Source organism: Solanum tuberosum, unplaced genomic scaffold (assembly GCF_000226075.1).
Source record: "Solanum tuberosum cultivar DM 1-3 516 R44 unplaced genomic scaffold, SolTub_3.0 scf00154, whole genome shotgun sequence".
NCBI classification, from domain to species: Eukaryota; Viridiplantae; Streptophyta; class Magnoliopsida; order Solanales; family Solanaceae; genus Solanum; species Solanum tuberosum.
The window spans coordinates 666,976-686,704 of record NW_006239079.1 but is presented as its reverse complement, the minus strand read 5'-3'; the positions used below and the strand labels follow the sequence as shown (position 1 = coordinate 686,704).

At 33.7% G+C, this 19,729-nt stretch overlaps 1 protein-coding gene across 1 annotated transcript; it reads right to left on the bottom strand.

The window, feature by feature from the left end:
- Positions 1-4,894: 4,894 nt before the first annotated feature.
- On the bottom strand, positions 4,895-12,494 carry LOC102597651 (F-box/LRR-repeat protein At3g48880-like). The gene is made up of 4 exons (XM_006353333.2): positions 12,313-12,494; positions 11,815-11,956; positions 5,746-6,026; positions 4,895-5,563 (listed from the first exon to the last, which is right to left on the bottom strand). Exons 1-4 carry the CDS (start codon positions 12,492-12,494, stop codon positions 4,999-5,001), a joined length of 1,170 nt encoding a protein of 389 aa, XP_006353395.2. The 3' UTR covers positions 4,895-4,998.
- Positions 12,495-19,729: the final 7,235 nt, after the last annotated feature.

Below are 19,729 nucleotides of genomic sequence, written 5' to 3'. Positions count from 1 at the left end.
AAGTAAATTAGGTTTGGATAGATAAAATTATTGTAATCTACAAATAATTATTTTTTATTAAATAAATAACAGGGGCAGAAAATAAACACTTAAAATATATACAAATTTTAGTACGTGATATTTGGTTTTATTTCTGGAAATGAAAGATACCATCTTTTTTGTTTTCTTGAGGAACATATGCCTTTGTGTAAAAAGCCAAATATATATTATAAGAATTGGTACTCAATAGGTCAAAAATACATATAAATTATTTTAAATTTTAAAATTTCATATTTAAACTATTGAGACGATAATTTCCTATCATTAATAATTAGGGGAACATACCTTGGCTAATTTCCAATAAAGTGTGTACACTCTTTTTTGTTTAAATTTTTTGTCACGTGGTTGATGACACTCCACGCGGAAAAATAGTCTCATTGTGACAAATTTAAATAAATTAATATTAAATCAAATGTTAAAGTTATCATCGTAATTATTAATTTATTCCAATTGTGACATTCATCATCTTCTCCACCTTCTTAATCGTGTTCTTGTATACCATGACATCAATATATCTGATTTGAAAGGGGAGTGTTTTAGGATTTTAAAGAAGTCAATTGAAAATATATTTTAAAAAATAATTTGTTAGTAAATAGAGTCGTTATATATGTTAGGTGGACAAAGATTTTATGAACAAATGCGCCTGGAAGCATTTCTAGACAAATATTTGGTCTAGTCAACGTTTAAGTGTGTTACACTAATCATTGAGTGATTGTTCAGGTAGAAAATTCACATCTCAATAGTTCATGTATAAAATTCAATAAAGTGAGATAGTTTAAGTGTGTTTTTGACTCATAACTCATATTGAAAAAATAGTGTACTTCCTCGGTCAAATTTATATGACATTTTTCATTTTTTAAAAGTTAATTTGATTATTTTTAAATTTTAATTTAAAGAATATATATTATGAATTTCCTCATACCAATATAATAAAAGATGCCTTTCAAAATATTAATCAAACTTTATATAATTTGAATCTAAAAGAATGAAAAATAATATAAATTAAAATGGAAGGAATATTTCTTTTTTTCATGTACAATGTGTAATTTTTTATAGTCGTGCATAACTTTTCTTGAGGGTTTTAACATAAGTTTTTTAATAAATAAGTGATATAGGATATTACTTTTTAATAAGACAAATGATTTTAAACAGACATGAGATTGTCAACATTTCTGCTTAGGATCATTCAGCTGTTCATGATTATTTTTTTAGGTTACTAATGAAGTGTTATTACATTTCATAATTAAATATAAATTATATTTATAATTTAAATAAATTTTATAAATAGAAAATTAATGTTACTAAGTTCATACCATCTATAACTAGTCTAATACAAATGAGACAACAATCTTCTTTCTGCAACTAAATAAAATAGAAAATTAATCTACACAAAAATATTGTTATATCTTTGATTTTTTAAATATTTTTTTAAAGTCATATTTTTCTTGAGTAATATTTTGATTAAGGACGCCATATGATATTCACCAGAGGGTTTATGGCATTCATTTTTAGAAAATTAAGTTATTTTAATTTGGATACATATTAATGATTAAGATATTTAGATTTAAATATTAAATAGTTCAAATTATTCATTTTCACAAATTGTGAATATGTATAGTACATTTTTAATTTTTTTTTTAGAAAATTCATATAGTATAACAATAAATTATTTTCACAAAATATGGAGAAATTTAAAATTTATAGTGTGTCAATTTTTTTTATTTCAATTAATCACATGTAGGTGACTATAATAATTATATAATGTGATTGAATACCATTTAGACACTCAACTTAACAGAAATTAGGTAGAAAATGGCATTTAATTCATACTAAACTTTGTTGACAACGAAGATATAGTCTAATGTTATTGTGGCATGAAAATTGAAAAAAATCTTTGCCAAAAATAATTGTCTAACAATTATTTTTCGCATTTTTTTACAACTCCAATAAGTTAATTAATCAAGGTTTTACATTAAAGGTTTTAGAATTTAGACTTTACGATATTCTTTAGGATTCTAAGATAAAATAAGTTGAATTTGTCATTTGCATTTATCAAAATGTACCTTAAATGTTGCACTTTTAGTGAGTTTCAACACTATAATTGTCACGACTTGATAGTACCCCTAGTCGTAACATGTTGCTTAGAGACACATGTAATCCCAAGTTAATCCATGGTTGACATGATTCTGAGATTAACATATATAATACTTGTAAAAAAGAAAAGTAAATGCGGAAGTTAAATTGAAATAAATGACGAGTCCGAATGATTAAAATTGAATACTCAAAAATGATTTCATCAAAACATACTCAAAGCAAAAAAACTAACATCTAACTGACTGTCTATTTGAAAGTATCTACTAGGATGAGTTGCTAGGACAAGCCCCCAGCTAACTCTAATTGTCTGAAAATTGAAATAACAAATACTGAAGAAATATAACAATTGTCCTCGAAAGATGAAGACTAACCAATCCTGTTATTGAGATGATCAAAAGTCGTACAAATTACAAACTAAATGCTGAATGTTCGAACTTATATTATCAAACAATATAGTGCAGAGAGAATGTGATCATTACTTTGAATATACTAAGTATGAGAGACATGCATCACAAGTATACTAAGTTGAACTGATATACTGATCTAGAGTAGATGAACTGATGCAATGACCAAATAAAATAACATGGGACTAATAAGTACTAGAACGGAAATAAACTAAGTCATGGTCATAGTCATGTAATATCTGAAAAACTAGACTGAACTGTGGAAGATACTAAAACTGACATATAATTATGCAAGCTAGACATGGAGTTCGATGCATAATCCCCATAAAAAGGGCCCAATATAAATTAACAGGGTATATAGATTGATCTTACTTAATCACCTAAGATGATAATATGTGCCTACAAAGGCTACATAGATCTACGATGGCATGCAATTCTAAGACTTAGGAATTACTACAAAAGGTCTTAGTAGACGTTAACCGTGAGCCTTCATTCCTAGAATCCATTCTGTGCTAAGTAACTCTCTCAGCTAAATGTAAGCTGATAACTAAATAAAACTGATTATTTTGATAATACTGATAACCGAATAACTCATAAATACTGAATGCATTATATTAAAATAATAGACACTTTAGTTGATGCCGTCTCATGCATAAATACTAAAAATACTAAACATGAACTGATCATGAAAATTCTTACATGTTAACTAAAAACATGAAAATTCAAAACATATTATATTCGAAGGGTTCATCAGGTATAATCTAACAAACATATTGAGAATCATGAGAAAAACACATGCTTCCAAGTTGATAATGGAGAGAAATAGAATTACTTTGAAAGACATGTTAACCATAGGAACCCTAACACCTTAGGTAATTAAATATCTAAAATTATAGGATTTTCCTAGGACTCAATGGGTGAAAGGATATCCATTAATAAAATTTCACATACCTGAAATGAAAAAAATAGCTTGAATCCTTAAACTAAGACTTGAAATTGTGGAACTCTAGTTCTTGTTTGGGAGAAACTTTGAACGCACAAAATTTGATTTTCTGGGAGTTAGGTGTGAATGAGGAGGTTTAGTCGACTAACTTTTCCTTAATCACACTTAGAATAAGCCAAATGACATAGTATAGAACTAAAAGAGTGCGAAAAGACCAAAATGATCCTGAGAGAAAATTGATATCAACAACTTCCACGAGACCATTTACGGTTCGTAGATTGATCTACCGTCCGTAGATATCTCTCGTGGAAATCAAGTCAATTTTGAGTCTCTGAAGCTTGGTATACAGGACCTACTTATGGACCGTGATTCCATCTACGAACTTTAAACAATGTCAGTAAAAGTCATATCAAATATCGAGTTTCAAGACTTGATCTACGAGACAGTCTATGACCCGTAAACTTGCCTCGTAAAGTTCAGGTAAAAACTTCATGCTTCTGAAGTTGATTCTACGAGCCTTATCTACGATATGTGATTTCATTTATGACCCACAAAATACTGCTCGTAGATCTCAAAATTTCTGCAAACTTGATTTCTGAACTTTCAAGATTTGATCTAGACTTAGAACTTTTGGGGTGTTACAATAACATAGTAAACAGATAGAATAGATTTTTTAAAAATCTCAATTATTACTATCATTTTACAGTTTCATATTTAGGCTATTAAATATTTTTATTACCTCTTGAACTATAATTTTATTTAAATTGAAAACCCCCTATTGAATGTGTGCTAAACTATTGGAATAACTTGATGAGAAATGTGTGAGGGAAGAAAGAAAATGTTAAAATGAATCCACCTTACACAATGAATTCATGATTGTTCATGGGGTTCTGTGAACATTTTATGATTTGGGTATGAGATTAGTGAAACGGTATTAATTTGGGGAATATTTTAACCTAATTTACTCAAAAACAAAAAAATAAAAAATTCACATATAACGTCACTTGAAACTCTTTCAAAGAGCTTTTTTAGTGTGATGTTTACCTAGCATGTCATATTCCTCCAAGGAGTTTAGGTACAAAATTCAAAAGACAATGTAGAAGAATAATATGTTTGATCAAACTTCTAAATTTAACTTATTTCGAAAGTGCTTTTAAGAAAACATTTACTTTTGATGAGTAATAATTGTTTTTTATAAAATAAAAATAAAAACACTATTGAGCACGAATTAGTGTTTAACCAAACTTATAAAAAGTATCTGAGGATTATTTTTTTTTTTCTACTTTTAAAGAACTTTGCTACTCCCCACAAATACTTATTTTCCCTAAGCTTTGGCAACACCTCACCTTTTTTTTTTGGATTGAGAAATACCCACTACGGAAACGGAGAAACAAAAAGCATAAACACGAAGAAATGAAAACCGCCCTGTCAAAGAGAAGACTTACAACACAGAAATAGCATTACAAGGTTTTATTGTGTTTCATACACACAAGTTTACACATTATACTGCTCCTTCAACTAATGAAGCAAAACATTCTTAAAGTTTACAAATTGCAAGAGACTTAGGTCTGCATACTTATACCACTTCATGAACCCTTCATCATTCCGAGTGCGCTGACACATGATGCATGAGTCACTCATGCAGGTTAGGAATTTGTCTAACCTAGATGCTTTTTCGAGAATGGATTCATCAAGCTCGGTCAGAATTTTCATCGGTGCAGGTGGAGGAAGGTTTTCAGTAATTATGCAATGCGATATGTTGAGCACTTTCAACTGTTTTAATCCCTCTAAGAGAATAACCAAAGCAGGTTTAGGTAACTCCGTACACCTCACACTAAACACTTTCAAGTTCGGAAGAAATGATACCAGTGTAGAGGCCAACAGCATACCACAGGGACCCATAATCTTCAATTCAGAAAGTTTTTTGCAACTCCTTCCAATTTTCTTGATGATATATGCAGGTTCTTCTAAACTAGGCATCGTCAGTGATTCAAGATCTTTCCATTTACGAAAAGCACTGCATATTGTTGCCTTTTCTAGTTTTTCCCAAGCAGGCATAACAAGGCGTTTAAGCCCTGGACACCTGAAAAAAAGGAGATTTAATTAGCTGTCCAATTCATTTTCACAGTAATTTTTGCTTCTCCTGTATTAAGTATACAATGGAAAATTATCTCAGATGCTTGAAATCTGAAACGATGTTTGCTATACAGTTTCTTGATTTAAGGTATAGTACTATAGAAAGATGAAAGTTTATCAGGGGAATACCTCTTGGCAGTATAAGCCAATTGATTGTTGTCAACATACAAATTGAAATGGAAGATCAATGTCAGTATGTTTCCACGACTAAGGTTCAAACAAATCTTTAGGAGGTGGGTCAATTTTTCACGAGATGGACTGTCGACATATACATACGGTGGTACTGTAATTCTAACAAAATTTGACTGCATTACTGACAAATCCAGCGTTTTCCAGAGAAGTTGGTCAGAACAAGCCAATTGCCATGACCGACAAACTTGAGGAATTATATCAATATCTTCAACAATATATCAATATCAAGGTCCTCCCATCTCCTTACAGGAGAATCTCCTCCTTCCGTCACAACAGCTTCAATCTTTTCTTGTTTTTGAAACGGCATCATAAAAGCTTCAATCTCCTAAACTCCTGTAGAAACAAGAAAGTTATTACTTCTCTAGATCCATGAAGAATATTTGAATTCCTGACATCAAATTGATGTTGCTTATTGTCATTTTGTGTTCTTGTGAATATATTCAGACCATGAAGAATAAAAAGTTAAGCCCTACAATACAAAGAAACATAGAAGAGTGTACAAATACGTCTGAGGAGCACTGTGATGCCCAAAAGTGAAGAAACTAGGAAAACATAACCTGGAACTTAAGTTGGTTGTAAATAACGACAGAGGACTAAGTTCTTGCTGGCATAACTGACGGAAGTATCACATTTTGGATAAAAATAATCATTACTGAAAGCAAAATCATAGAAAATATTGGAACTCACCTTACGTTCCTCATAAACCTAGTGTCGTTATTCTTCGCTAAGATGGAGGCAGGTCACTTCTACTAAAGCCATCTCTAACTTAACTTGGCCAGTGAACTCAACGATTTCTAATTAAAGGTAAGATCAGTAATATCCTACCTTATACTGTATATCCCTCCAACCCAATTTCCATACATTTTTCAATTGTCTTTCAATTAAAGTAAGCAAATTTAATTCTGAGATTTCATTACGCTTTTCTCTTAAATTTCTTTTCATTAATTTCTAAGCTGAAATGTAATTCTCTTCTGCATCTTCTTGATACATTTGATGAAGTTTTTTACCTCAACAGAAAAAATATAATCTTAGGCTTTTCTCTTAACTTTCTTTTCATTAATTTGTAAGCTCAATTGTACTTCTCTTCTGCATCTTCTGGATACATTTAATGAAGCTTTTTACCTCAACAGAAAAAATATAATCTTAGTTTCCTCTTTTTCTTTCACTTACATTTTATAAGCATAGTTCTAGCCAGTGTACCGGAAGCCCTTTCTACTTTTCTTAAAATTAAAAACAAAAGTGAGCCTTGAAGCAAATGTATCTGTACCATAAGAATTGTATATAGACCTAAAAATATATGAATCTGTGCAGCAAACTACAGTTGAAAATTAGCCAATGAGAACTCATAGACCAAGTGCAAAGCCCCGTGAATTTCTACAATTCATTCGGGCTAGAATCGACCTAAAGAATGCAATTTAATTGAATCCAAGCAACATGAGGTGACTTGAGTGGAGAAAATTTATTGGGATGCTTGGGGTTATTTATTTCATAAACCATGGAGAGTTGGATTGAAGGGAATACTTAGGATTTTAGTTTTTATGTAATGAGATGAGTGTTTGAAATCTTGGAATGAATCAAATTATCCAAATGATTGGAGCAATCATTATGTCAATGATATGTTATTTAATCTTTATGCAAACAAGGGGCCTTGAAATAAGGAGGACGTTGGCTAAACTAATGAGGAACAATTAGATAAGAAACTGAATGGAAAGGGAGGAGCGACATTCAGTAATTGATGCTTGTTTAGAACGTATATGCTGGGCAGTGAAGTTCTCCAAACACGCCAAAGCTAGCGTCCCATATTGTTGAAGCATTTTAAAGGCTATTACGGTGAACGAGAGTTTATTATTTTGGTTTTTGATTGTTGAAGGTCTAGAGAGAAAAGAGAACTCACCACCATAAATGCTACATCAAGGTGAGAATTAATGCATTTCTTTGGTATATTTGGTTCATTTATTGCATTCCCTTTTTCTCAACATCATGGGAACTTTGGATTTTCGAAGAGCACAAGTCTAGAGAATTATAGGTTTTTTATTTGGGTAAACTTTGTCTCCATTGATCATTGATGTGCAAAAAGTTATATTTTGAGTTAGGCATACCAAACTTTGTACAAGATCATTGAGAAGAGACCAATACGGTTAGTCCTAACCAAAATACAAATTCAAGGTGTTCAATGGGGAGAAAACTATAGGATTTGACAAAAAGGTTATCCCTTCACTCCAATCTTATATATCATACTCCATGGACATAGTAGAGAATTTTCATAAAACAAGATTTATATTTAATTTGCTCCCTTGAACCTTAGAAAACTAGTCTTGAAATTGGATGTTTGTTGGTAAAAATGATGAAGAGTGATGGGCCTTTGCTTAAACAATATCGCGTGGGATTTCTAATGGAGCAATTAGATTACATAACATGTTTAATGGGTGGATTGGAGTTAAAACTCAAGGTTTGACTTCCGAATACATAGATTTTTGCTAAGACTTGTGAAGTTGAATTTTAAGTGTTAGTCACTTGGTTGACTTAGTTGGGCATTATCGTAACGTGTTTATGTAAGCTCGTTTATGTGAATTGTGAATTGTGGATGTCAATCATCATTGGATCCTTTGGGTTATGTTTGGAAAGTGAGCCTTCAAGGCTTTTCCTCCATACGCATAAAGAAATAGGGTTTTGAGATGCATCCTAAATGTGAATCCTAGCTTGTTTGGATTGCACCATTTCTTGCATAATAAATGCCCAAGTGCTATTGATATAATGATATCATTATTCTTGAAATGACGGGACAAAGTTTTGCTTCCAAATTGCAATGGGGAAATGGAGTTAAAGATCTGGCAATTCACAACAAATTCTTACTTATGAAATGGCAATGGGGAAGGATGTAATCATTGCTAAACATGGTAGGAAGGACAACTGGAGCTCTAACACTGTAGTTCTGCTTTATGGAGTTGGTCCTTGGAAACATATCAGTATGCTAGGTCTGAATTCTCTCATGGAATTCATGTCAAACGGGGCTGGTGTGTATATCAAGTTCTGGAAGGATTGATGGCTCAACAATACAACTCTCGTGGAGGAATATCCTAATATCTTTAACATTGCTATGAATAAGGACTCCTCAATTGCTCAAAATAAGACAAACAACACTTGGGATGCGCATTTCAGAAGGTTGCAGGACCAGAAACTTGGGAGTTTAATGGAAAAGTTAGCAAAGGTTGAAGCTCACAGTATTGATGAAAGTGAACCAGATAGGCTAAGATGGGGAAGCAAAGGTACATTTCACAGTGAAAGAATGCTATAGACAACTATGCTCACAAAGTCAAGTACCTGCTAGATGGCCATGAAAGTTAGTATGGAAGACCAATCTATCTATGAAGATTAAGTGCTTCAGCTGGATCAAACTAAACAATGCTTGCCTTACTCTAGACAACCTGAATAGGAAAGAATTGCAGTTGGTCAACAGATGCTATTTTTGCAAGACAACTCAGGAGACAGTCCACCACCTGTTTCTTCACTGCCCATGAGCATATGATCAACGGAACATGTTCCTATGTTTTTTTTAATGTAAGTTGGTGATGCCACAAAGTTTAAGAGATGCCAAGATGTCTTGGAGTCTATGCACAATAGATAACGCTAGACAAAAATATTTGTGGTAATAAGAGTTCTTGATAAACATCAATACACCCAAAAATGTTGTGAATATCAGAAATACCAGAAAAAAATACTGGTAAAGATTATGAAACTTACCAATTCAAGAATAAATAGATTGGTGTCTGCTTGAGAAAGGAGGGGGAGAAGCGTGAAAACATGGCAGAGAAGAGAAGCAAGAGGCATGGAGGGTTTTGTGAAATAAAGAGTGTTATTAACACAAGTCTGAATAATATTAAGACTCTGTTACAGATATTATTCATTCACACCTAATAAGATCCATTAAGCGATTTTAAACGAAACAAAAACAAATGCACTTAATGGGTTGAACCTAAATCAAGATTCAGATCTTACAAACAAATGCACTTAATTGTCTGGATCTGAACAATTCAGATTAAGACCACCATTAAGTGCAAACGAATGAGGCATGAGTGATGTTTGCCTCTAAAGTGCTAGTTGCCGACTGATTTCCATAGAGAGGGAACTAACATTAGAGTTTTAGCAGCTAATATGAAGCCTACATCAATCTTTTCTCTCATATAAACTACTAATCATCTATCTATGGAGCTTATATGTTAGATGCCTCAAAATCCAAATTTCTTTTTGAGAAAAGAAAAGATGGAATAACCAAAGCACCGTTTGCATTTAACCTATGCAGGTCAAAAAATGAAGTTTACAATTTTTTTGGATAACGATGAGAAGCTTGTAAAAACATCAAAAGAAGCTACATTCTTGATAGCAGTATTCAAATTGAATCATTATTTAAACAAAATGAAAATTCAGTAAATCAAAACCAACCTTGACAAACATTAATAACAAGAAAGCACACATTTTATCATATCACACTAAATTACTAATTGAAATGCAGGAAACTAAGATATACAAATTGAGAGAACCTTGAATTCAGATTTGTATGGGCAAAAATCAAATCGCCAGAAAAAGGAGAAAAGAATTCCACAAGGTGTACACCGAATTCCTTTAACACCCACAACAACTTTTGGAATCAAGATCCGACATATGTAAAGAATTAATCAGAAAAACAACCTTAAAGAATGTAAGAAGAAGATAAGACAGAGAGAGATTTAGGACATGCCTTTAGATTGTTTATTCCCTTCAGTGTGCGCAAGAAATATTGGGTGAAAATTGAGGGATGTTAGTGTGCTTTGATGAGGAGTGAGAGTCGTGTACGAAATTTTGGTCAAATGGAAATGGAAATGTCATCCACTTGTAAATTGATACTGGTCAACAATCTTAAACATTTTTTCCTTTTTTGCTATCCTACCTGTTTTTTTTTTTTTTTTTTGATAGCCGAGAAATCCGTCTATGACCCTCCCTTTGGACCAATCACAGCCTTCTAAACTCGGTGGATAATGGGCCCGCCCCTCTACCCTTCTCCACTTAAATACCGAGATTCGCTTTGCATGGTGTGGGGCTTGAACCTGCGACCGAAGCCACAAATCCTCCACCTTTTACCACTTGATCTAGGCCTTGGGGGCTCCTACCTGTTTTATTGATAAATGACAAAAAAAAATCTAAGTGAGATATTCTTTTGAGTTAATACCTCTAAACTCCCTAAACTATTCACATTTTCCAGTTTAACACGTATTGTGGACAGTTGTTGTTAACCCCTGAACTACAGACCACGTGATATGGAGAGTGACAGCCAAAAAGAGCATTTATGTGGACCTAGTACACTGTGTGAGGTCCGTCATTTTCTCAGATTCACCTCATTTAGTGCATTCCTATTACTTGAACGACAACTTATGTAAATTGATTACTTAATTTTCTTTCTATAAATATCAAAGTTAAAATTGGCAAGTAAATTCTATCCAATATTGCAATGATCCTCCAGGTCATTTTTGCCTTAATTCCTCCTTTTCGTCGTTTAGAGCGTTCCTATAGCGACCCCAAGTCATTTATGACTTGCTGGCACTGACAGTTCGGTCGTCCGGTTGTTCGTTTGGATTTTGTGCAGCTTTCCGTGTTTTAGAGGCCTTGAAGCTTGAATAGTGACTTTTAGTCAGTACGTCAGGTAAACGACCTCAGAATGGAATTTTGACGGTTCCATCAGCTCCGGAATGGCCAAATTAGGCTAGTATCATGGTTGGCATGAGTACCGAGGCTTTCGGTGCGAGTTTCGACCATTAGGCATTTTAGCCTTTGAAATTTCGCCTAAGGTTGACTTTGGTCAACATTCTTGGAAAACGTGCTCGGATGAAAATTTCGTCAGCGCGATTAGTTCCAAAGTGTCAAGTTTGGTCTAGAACGACCTTTCATTCGCTTCCCGAGGCTTCCGGTCTAATCCCGAGGACCGTTGTGGAATTGGGTAAAAATGGCATTTGGGAGTGGGACCCACTTTCTGACCTCTGATGGAAATTTTGACTGTGCCATTGAGTCCGGAATATCAATTTTGGTATGTTTGCATATCTCGTTTGCGTGCACGGGGTTCCAAACGAGTTCGGAGCGCCTCGTCGGAGTTTTTAAGTTTCCGAAATATGCTGAAAATCTGGTGTATTTATGCAGAAACTTCAGCACTTGTTCTAAAACTTTAAAAGGGCTTAACTCTCTCATTTCAAGTCCAAATTCAGTGATTCAAAGGTTCATCTTGTGGGGGTTTTCGCAAGGAACGCGTTGGTGCGCTCGGAAACTGATTTGGGGTCCCCGTTTGAGGTAAATTTCGTAAAATACCTGCTGCCACGACCCCTTTTTGTGAGCTTGATTTTGGAATTTTTGAGACTTGCTTTCTCAGCCATTTTAGGTCCGATTTCAGTGATTCTTGAGGCTATCTTGAGTGGTTTTTCGAGGAGAACGTCGTGGTGTTGTCGGAATTCACTGTAGACCTACCGTTTCTGGTAAATTTACTGATTCAGCTGCTGTCCCATTTCTAGTTCTTGAGAAAATCCGGGTTTTGGTTGCATGTTGATATTGTGTTGTTCCCGAGCCCCGAATTGTGTCCCATTTTGGGACATGAGCTCGGGGAACTGATTAGGACCTACTTTTAGGGTTGATTCCAGAATTTCCAGCGCGGGTCCCACTTTCGCCATTTTGACCCCGAAATTGGCCCGTCTCCGTTTCTTGCGATTTTAGTGTCTAAACGACCGTAATAACGTTGTGACTCCATTTTTGATAGCGTGGCAGCGTTTCGAGGCCGTTCGGAAAGGAAAAGCTCCGGAGTAGTGATTTTGGAGCGCGCGTGATCGGCCTACAGGTAGGCTACGGCTTCCCTGTCTTAGATTGAGCTCGAGAGTGTGAATGCATGTTGATTAGCTGGGATTTTGGTTGGTAGTTATTGAATCATGCATAGGTGTTTAGAAATCATGTTTCGGCCTCTTTCGGGAATTATCAGGTAACTGTGATTATGCTATGTGTTACTAATTGACCCTCCTTGTTATGTGGAGTGCCTGTATGCTTAATTACTGTTTATCTGAAGCATGTTGGGCCTTAGTTTAGGTTTGACTAGGGCTTGCCTTAGAAATACATGGTTCAAAATCGATAGGCCTTAGTTTTTTCCCGACGTCGCTCGGCCGACTTACATCCCTGTAGACTGGTGTAGCAGACTTGAGTCTGATAGTTTGGGCCTTAGCTAGGCGATACGCTTGCTCCGACGATAGTTATCCTTATTTCCCCGATGTTACGGCTTCACGAGTTACGTCGACGACACTGGTTCTGCTTCGTGATTTGAAGTTGGTTTTCGATTCGGGTTCCAAGGACTTACATTGATTGGCTAAGTGTGGACGGCATTCCACGGACATTTATGAGCATGGATCAATTGAGACTCTTTCAACAGCTACATTGGCGCCTTTGTCGGGCATCCGGATTCGTGCTCCGTCCTTGACCTCATTGATATCTTCAAAGAGCATTCGGTTTAAGGTCCAGCCTCTATCGCCCAGATACTTATATAGAGCATCCGGTAAGAGGTCCGGCCTCAGTTACTTGCTACTTGTGATTGGTTACTTGGGTACTTCTAGTGAGCATCCGATTCGAGGTCCGGCCTCCGTACTGTCAGATTCTACTAATTGGGGTTGAGGTTCTGGTTCGATGTTCTCCGTTCTTGGGTTCTCATATGCAATTCTCTTTAGTTATAGTTATTCTGTGTACTCGTCGGGCTTATGGGGGTCCGTTCGGGGTTTTAATTAAACTTGCGCATGAGTGTACCTTCTGGGCTTTTGGGGGTCCAATTAGGTGTAGTTAGCTTATAGATTACTTTAGTTAGTTCTTTCTACACTCGTGTGCATTCCATTGTTACTTAGATTTCCGTTCTTGACCTCTGTTTGTGTTATTCCTTCTTTTCATATTGCCTTTACTTTTCAAGTTTGATGCCTACTGGGTACCTTCTGTTTTGGTACTCATGCTACGCTCTGCATCTGTTTCGTGATGCAAGTCCGAGCACCAGTGGCCAGCGTTGATCCAGTTTGGAGTAGTCTGATCCGGAGACGGGGGTGAGCACACATCGTTTTGTACTATTTCAGTCTCCATCTGTATATACAGACTTATCTTATACCTTTCGAGACAGTCTAGTCTCTGTGGTCCACTTTTGGGACTTGTGCTCGTTTTGCTAGTAGCTCTGTACTAGTGACTTCCAGGTTCTGGGAGGGATCTTTATTTGTATATATGTTTTGGTTTGCTTCCGCCTGTTTATAGTGTTATCTTAAATTTTGCCTACTCTTATTTAGTTTCTGCCCTCAGACCCATTACTTGTTGTTCCGGGTTACGGGTTGGCTTACCTGCTAGTGGGTTTATAGTAGGTGCCATCATGACTCGAGGAATAGGGTCGTGACAAATATAGAATTATATTTAATATTTCTCAGTTTTCAGAGAGGATTTCAGTAACGATCTACACCCTCTTCTTTGAAAGACTTAAGAGACGTAGATTCTCTAAATTACTTGACTTTCATATTCCTTCAACTAATCACTCCCGTAAAATTATCAGAATATAAAATCAGTAATCCTTTAAGTGTCTAATCAGTAAAGTGACCAACTAAACATTTGACAATGTTTTAGTCGTTGGGCTCACAAGTCTATGAATTCAAAGAACATGAGACTCTTACTGTTATTAATTATACACACCAAAGTAACATTGAAAGATTATGTAGTACTTGTTATTTTTTTTTAAAAATCTATAGATTTTTTATTTTTGAAGATGATCTTTTACCTTTGCATGTTAAAGCCATTTACCTTGTCTTCAGTTCCTAGTAAAATGATATAAATGGAAATCAATCAGCTACATCTTTAAAATGAGATTAGAGGAAGTTGTGATAAAAATAATTCTAGTGAACATGCATTCATAATCAAGAAGAGATTTAGCCGTTTGAAATATGTCAATTGCATTATTTTGAAAATCTTCAAATCATCTAATTTGATTTTACGTCAAGATTCAAGTGATACAAATGAAATTTACACAAATCTAATGACGTGTCTGCAAGTGTTTGTAACATTTGCATTTATGAAAGGAAAAGAGAAAAAGAACAAGAAATCTCTCGAATGGTATCCAAGAGTTCTTATGAGCATTTAAATTTGATAATGAAAATATATAATTCTTATGTGAGAAATAGGATTTCTTCTTCTTTTCTAAAAAAAAACAAGATAAATGAGTTATATGAGAGTTCTTAAAGTCATACTCTAAACGAAAAGGGTTTAAAAATGTCCTAAAGTATTGTAAAGGAGAAAAAGCTCACAACAATCCACTATTATTTGGACTCAAAATGATTCTATTTCTTTCACATGGTGCACTTTCAGGCATTACCCTTACTATGGTGAATTTTTTAACAGAGACTAAACTCCATATGTTTCTCACGTGTTTCTGATCCTAATATCTAACCTCCATTCTTCTCTTCCCTCTTAACTCAGACCATCTGTAGGCAAACATATACATATAGAACTAAAGATATATGGTAGTCTTGTTTGTAACTTCTTCTTTGTTTGCTTCCACATGACCTGCTCGTGATGGATTTTCAACCGAATCAAACTTAGTGAACTTCTCGAAGTCCACCTCTGTATGAAGGAAAATTTGTTTAAATTGCCTAGAGCTTTTTTGACAGTATTATTTTTCGACGGTCCTTTGACCTTTAGATGGCTAACAGGGTCTTCCTAGCCTTCCATAACAACTAATTAAATTCTCACCTATAATCACTACAAGTTAATTACTTAGTACGTAAATATGTTTCTGGTTGAATGATTGGAAGTTCATTACCAGCAAGGCTTGCTAGCTGTTGTTAAATGGGTTGAGGTTCAATCGACTAGGTAACAATATTAGTACAAGTCAAAAGCTGTAAATTGAGTTGGCTGTGATAAATTCTCCACACATGGTATAGTATGACTAATTTAGCAGAAAACTAAATATTTGCATAAAGCTTAGAACTTTCCACAACAAAAATCTAAAAATTCAAATTCAAAGCTTTACATATAAAGTAAATCAAATGAAAAAATGAAGATTCTGGCGAAAGGAAACCTACCCAGAAGACAAAATATCTTATAACACTATGAAAATTACCTGCTCTGAGAAATATGATAGATCTGAGCCTTAATTGCCATCTTCTTTGAATCAAACCCATCACTTCCTCTTCAGATTTCTCTCCAAGCTGAATTGTGGGTGGCATCTCTTCCTCGAAATCTGTGGTGGCAACCATGATCAGCTGAACCAGAAATCTCCGAGACAACATAGTAGAAAGTAAAATATGTTGTCAGAGAGAGGTGTGATTGAATCTTTCAGTATTTTCCATAGATCTACAGCCATACTTGTACTTGGAGAAGATGAAGAGGAGGAGACTATAGCCTCCTCCCACCACTGAATGAAATTGAAAATTAACAACACAAAAAATTTAACACCTTTTTTTTTTTTTTAATGATTATTGGATTGTGTGTGTTGAAAAATAATCAACACAACAATTTTAACACCCATTTTTTTCATGTATAAACAAGAGAAATAAAAAATGTGAATGGTAAAAGAGAAAAAAGACAGTAAGAAAAAAAATGTAAAATTACTTTTTTGGCTATATTGTAATTTAATTTTTATATCTAAAGAAATAATTGGAGCATCTATATTACAAGAAAATAAGTAAAAAAATAAATTTGATCCGTCAAAATAATAAATTCAAATTAGCAGTTAAAGAGTTAAAAAAAAAGCTCTAATAATTTGAACGAATATTACAACAATTACAACAACAATACATTTGTTGATTAATAATATATTTTTTTGTTTTACTTAATAATTTAATAATTACTCATTTAATATATTTTTGGTAAATTTAATTTAATATTCAACTAAGCCTAGATTTCTACCGAATCCGAAAATCTTTTCTTTACTTGAAAGAGTATTACTTTTTTTTCTTTCTAAAAATAATCCTTCCTATCATTCTTTTACAAAAATAATTCATTTCAATCTTCAATTCTATCCTCCCGACGACTCTTTTGTTTTTCCTTAATATAACTAGCTATATTAATATAGCTCCTAATACACATGAAGGAGAGGTATCACTATTTTCGTTGAGGTTGTCACTCGAGGATCTAGTTGGTGTTCAAGGCTTATTGATGATTTCAATTCTCAAAAATTATATTTTCACCTAATTGCAACAAATATTTTTCTCTAAAAAATCAGCAATGAATATCCTTTCTTTACCACTGAAATGCTAATTTAATCTTATCTATATATGAATTTGTTGATTGTGTGCTGAACAAATTTAGCATGAATAGTTTGTGAATTTGTGTATTAACATTTTCTTCTTTTGGTGTTATATACGTTCGTTAGTTTTGATATCTATATTGGCTCTCAATTGCTTTGCTTGTGCATTTCGAAGGCATGAAGTTTAATTTTGTTCATTTCGTAATAACGTTTTAATGTTCCATGCTAATTATGAGATTTATGCAAATTTTAAAGTCGAACGAGATTTGTTTGGTTATTCTTTTCACTAGTTTCTTCAATGATTTTAGTAGTTTAGATATGATACTCACAATACGACGATGGAAAAACTAACATGTTTGGACAAACTTTTAAAAATTGACTTACACTGCGATAAAGTCTTTTGGTAAATATCTAACGTTCTGCTTAAGATTCAAAGGAACAAGAATTTAGGGAATACAGTATAGATGCTAATACATTTTGTTGGCTACAAATTATTTTTCTCATTGCTGTTCGTATCTATAGAAATAATTTCAAGATTTAGCACAATATGAAAGATATAGGTACTGCTAAATTGTTTCTCTATTTTAAGCTTTATACTAATTTCTTTCTTTCTTTCTTCGTTTATGAGTATGTAAAATGAGTATTGTTCAATATTTACAAGCAAACGAATATTACTAAAGTGCAACAAATAGTTCAGTTTGTAATATAATGACACAAAAGAGGTCAAGTGACTCCATCATACATAAGCAAATAACCTTAACTACTTAATTTTGAGAAGATCAAACTTTCTGTATAAACGAATCTTTGCTGAATGATATCAGATTCAGGCCATAATCCAAACAGTGCTTTGAATGTCCTAAAGACATAATAACAACCATGTGAATCACGTCTGCAACTCAGTAGCACTTCATCCGAAAACATATATTTTGATATGGCTGATTTAAGATCGATATCTTTATAGTAAACAATTCAATTCCAAGATTCGTTGACATAGTCTTTCATTACCTAAAACTCAAAAATGTCCTTCTTATCAGACACATAATGAGAATAAGCACAAAGCATTCCTCCCAATTCTGAAACACTCCGTACGAAAAAGTTAGAGACAATTGAGTACATTGACTCTAGCAATGATATCTCTTTGTACACCTTGTCTGAAAATACTAAATGACATCACAAAATATTTCGTTAATGAATGAAATAAGCCAATGAAATGCCCCATGGACAAATACTAAAGAGTCAGTAGATGTGATCATAGGCTGAACATTAATAGGATGTTTATCCGTTAATCTCAAGGAACCACTTTTCAACGTGAGAATTTCACTGCATGATTTGTCATCAATCTTAAGGATCTTATAGTCATCACTAGTTGATTCATATCCCAATCCCCTAGTATAATAGTCCCTTGAGAAAATTTTCGGATGGGGGAGGACTATTGATTCTCTTGTGTACGGATTCTATAGCAAAGGTAGAAAGTGTACTTTGAAGTTATAAAACCTGATAAATGCCAAGCCATGGTAACAACAATATAATGTTCAATGCCATGATTTACTATTAGAAGGACAATCAAGTTTGTATACTTGCTCAATCTGTTGAACTGATGATAAAGAAGAACAATACAAGGAAAATTCCTCATATTTAGGGTACCATTGGTTAACAAGGATCTTTTGGGAATTTTTGTCATTCTTCGCATGATTGAGATGCTTCGCCGAAAAGTACGGCTTATAAATCATTGTCATCCACATTTGAATCGTAGAAGTGACTGCATAGGTAACTTGCTGAGGATGTCCGGAGTCACATCAACATACATCTTCTTTTGTTTTCTTTAATTTGAATGTTTTGTAACTCTTTTCCCCTAAAATTAAAAATTAAAGACTCAACCTAAACAACTCGTCAACTTAAATTGAAAATAGCCGGGCATTGTATAATATATATAATCCATCAAAAGATATTCGGCAAAATAATCGAGATAGTAGTGTACCATTGAAAAGAAGTTGCTTCAACTTTTCTCTATTGCTTATGATTTCCTAGCTAAGGTTTGCTATTGCGAATGATCTAATTAAGGCCGCTCATTGAAAAAAGTGGTTTGGTCGTTAATTATCTTTATAATATTTACTCCTAAAATATATGGCAAGAAAAAGCGTTCCAAGATATATAGGAAGAAAAAGAGTCCAGTGTTCTTTTTTTTCAAAAATATTCTTTTGAGGAGAAATAATGTGTTGGGCTGATTAATTTAAAAAGCCCTTTAAGTAACAATTAGTGTATGACCAAACTTTTTTAAAAAAAAATTCACTCACATACTCTCGAAAGTGTTTTCAAAAAGAGCGCTTTTGAAGATCTACTTATTCCGACTTCGAAAGAAACAAATTCTGATACTTTCCAAAAACACTTATTTTCAGAAGTGTTTCGAAGTGCATCTTCTCAAAAAAGTGTTTTTGAGAAGAAAAAAAAGACTTTTTTCAACTGTTGAAGAACAACTTTGCTACTCCCCAAATATACTTATTTTCTCTAAGCTTTAGCAGAACCTCATCCTTTTTTTGTTGTTGAGAAATAAGCTCTTTTCGTCTCCCAAAAGGTTGTCAAACATGCTATAAAATTACGTCTGCCAATACATACGTAAATAGATAATGAATCTACAGTGTACTACGGAAACGGAGAAACAAC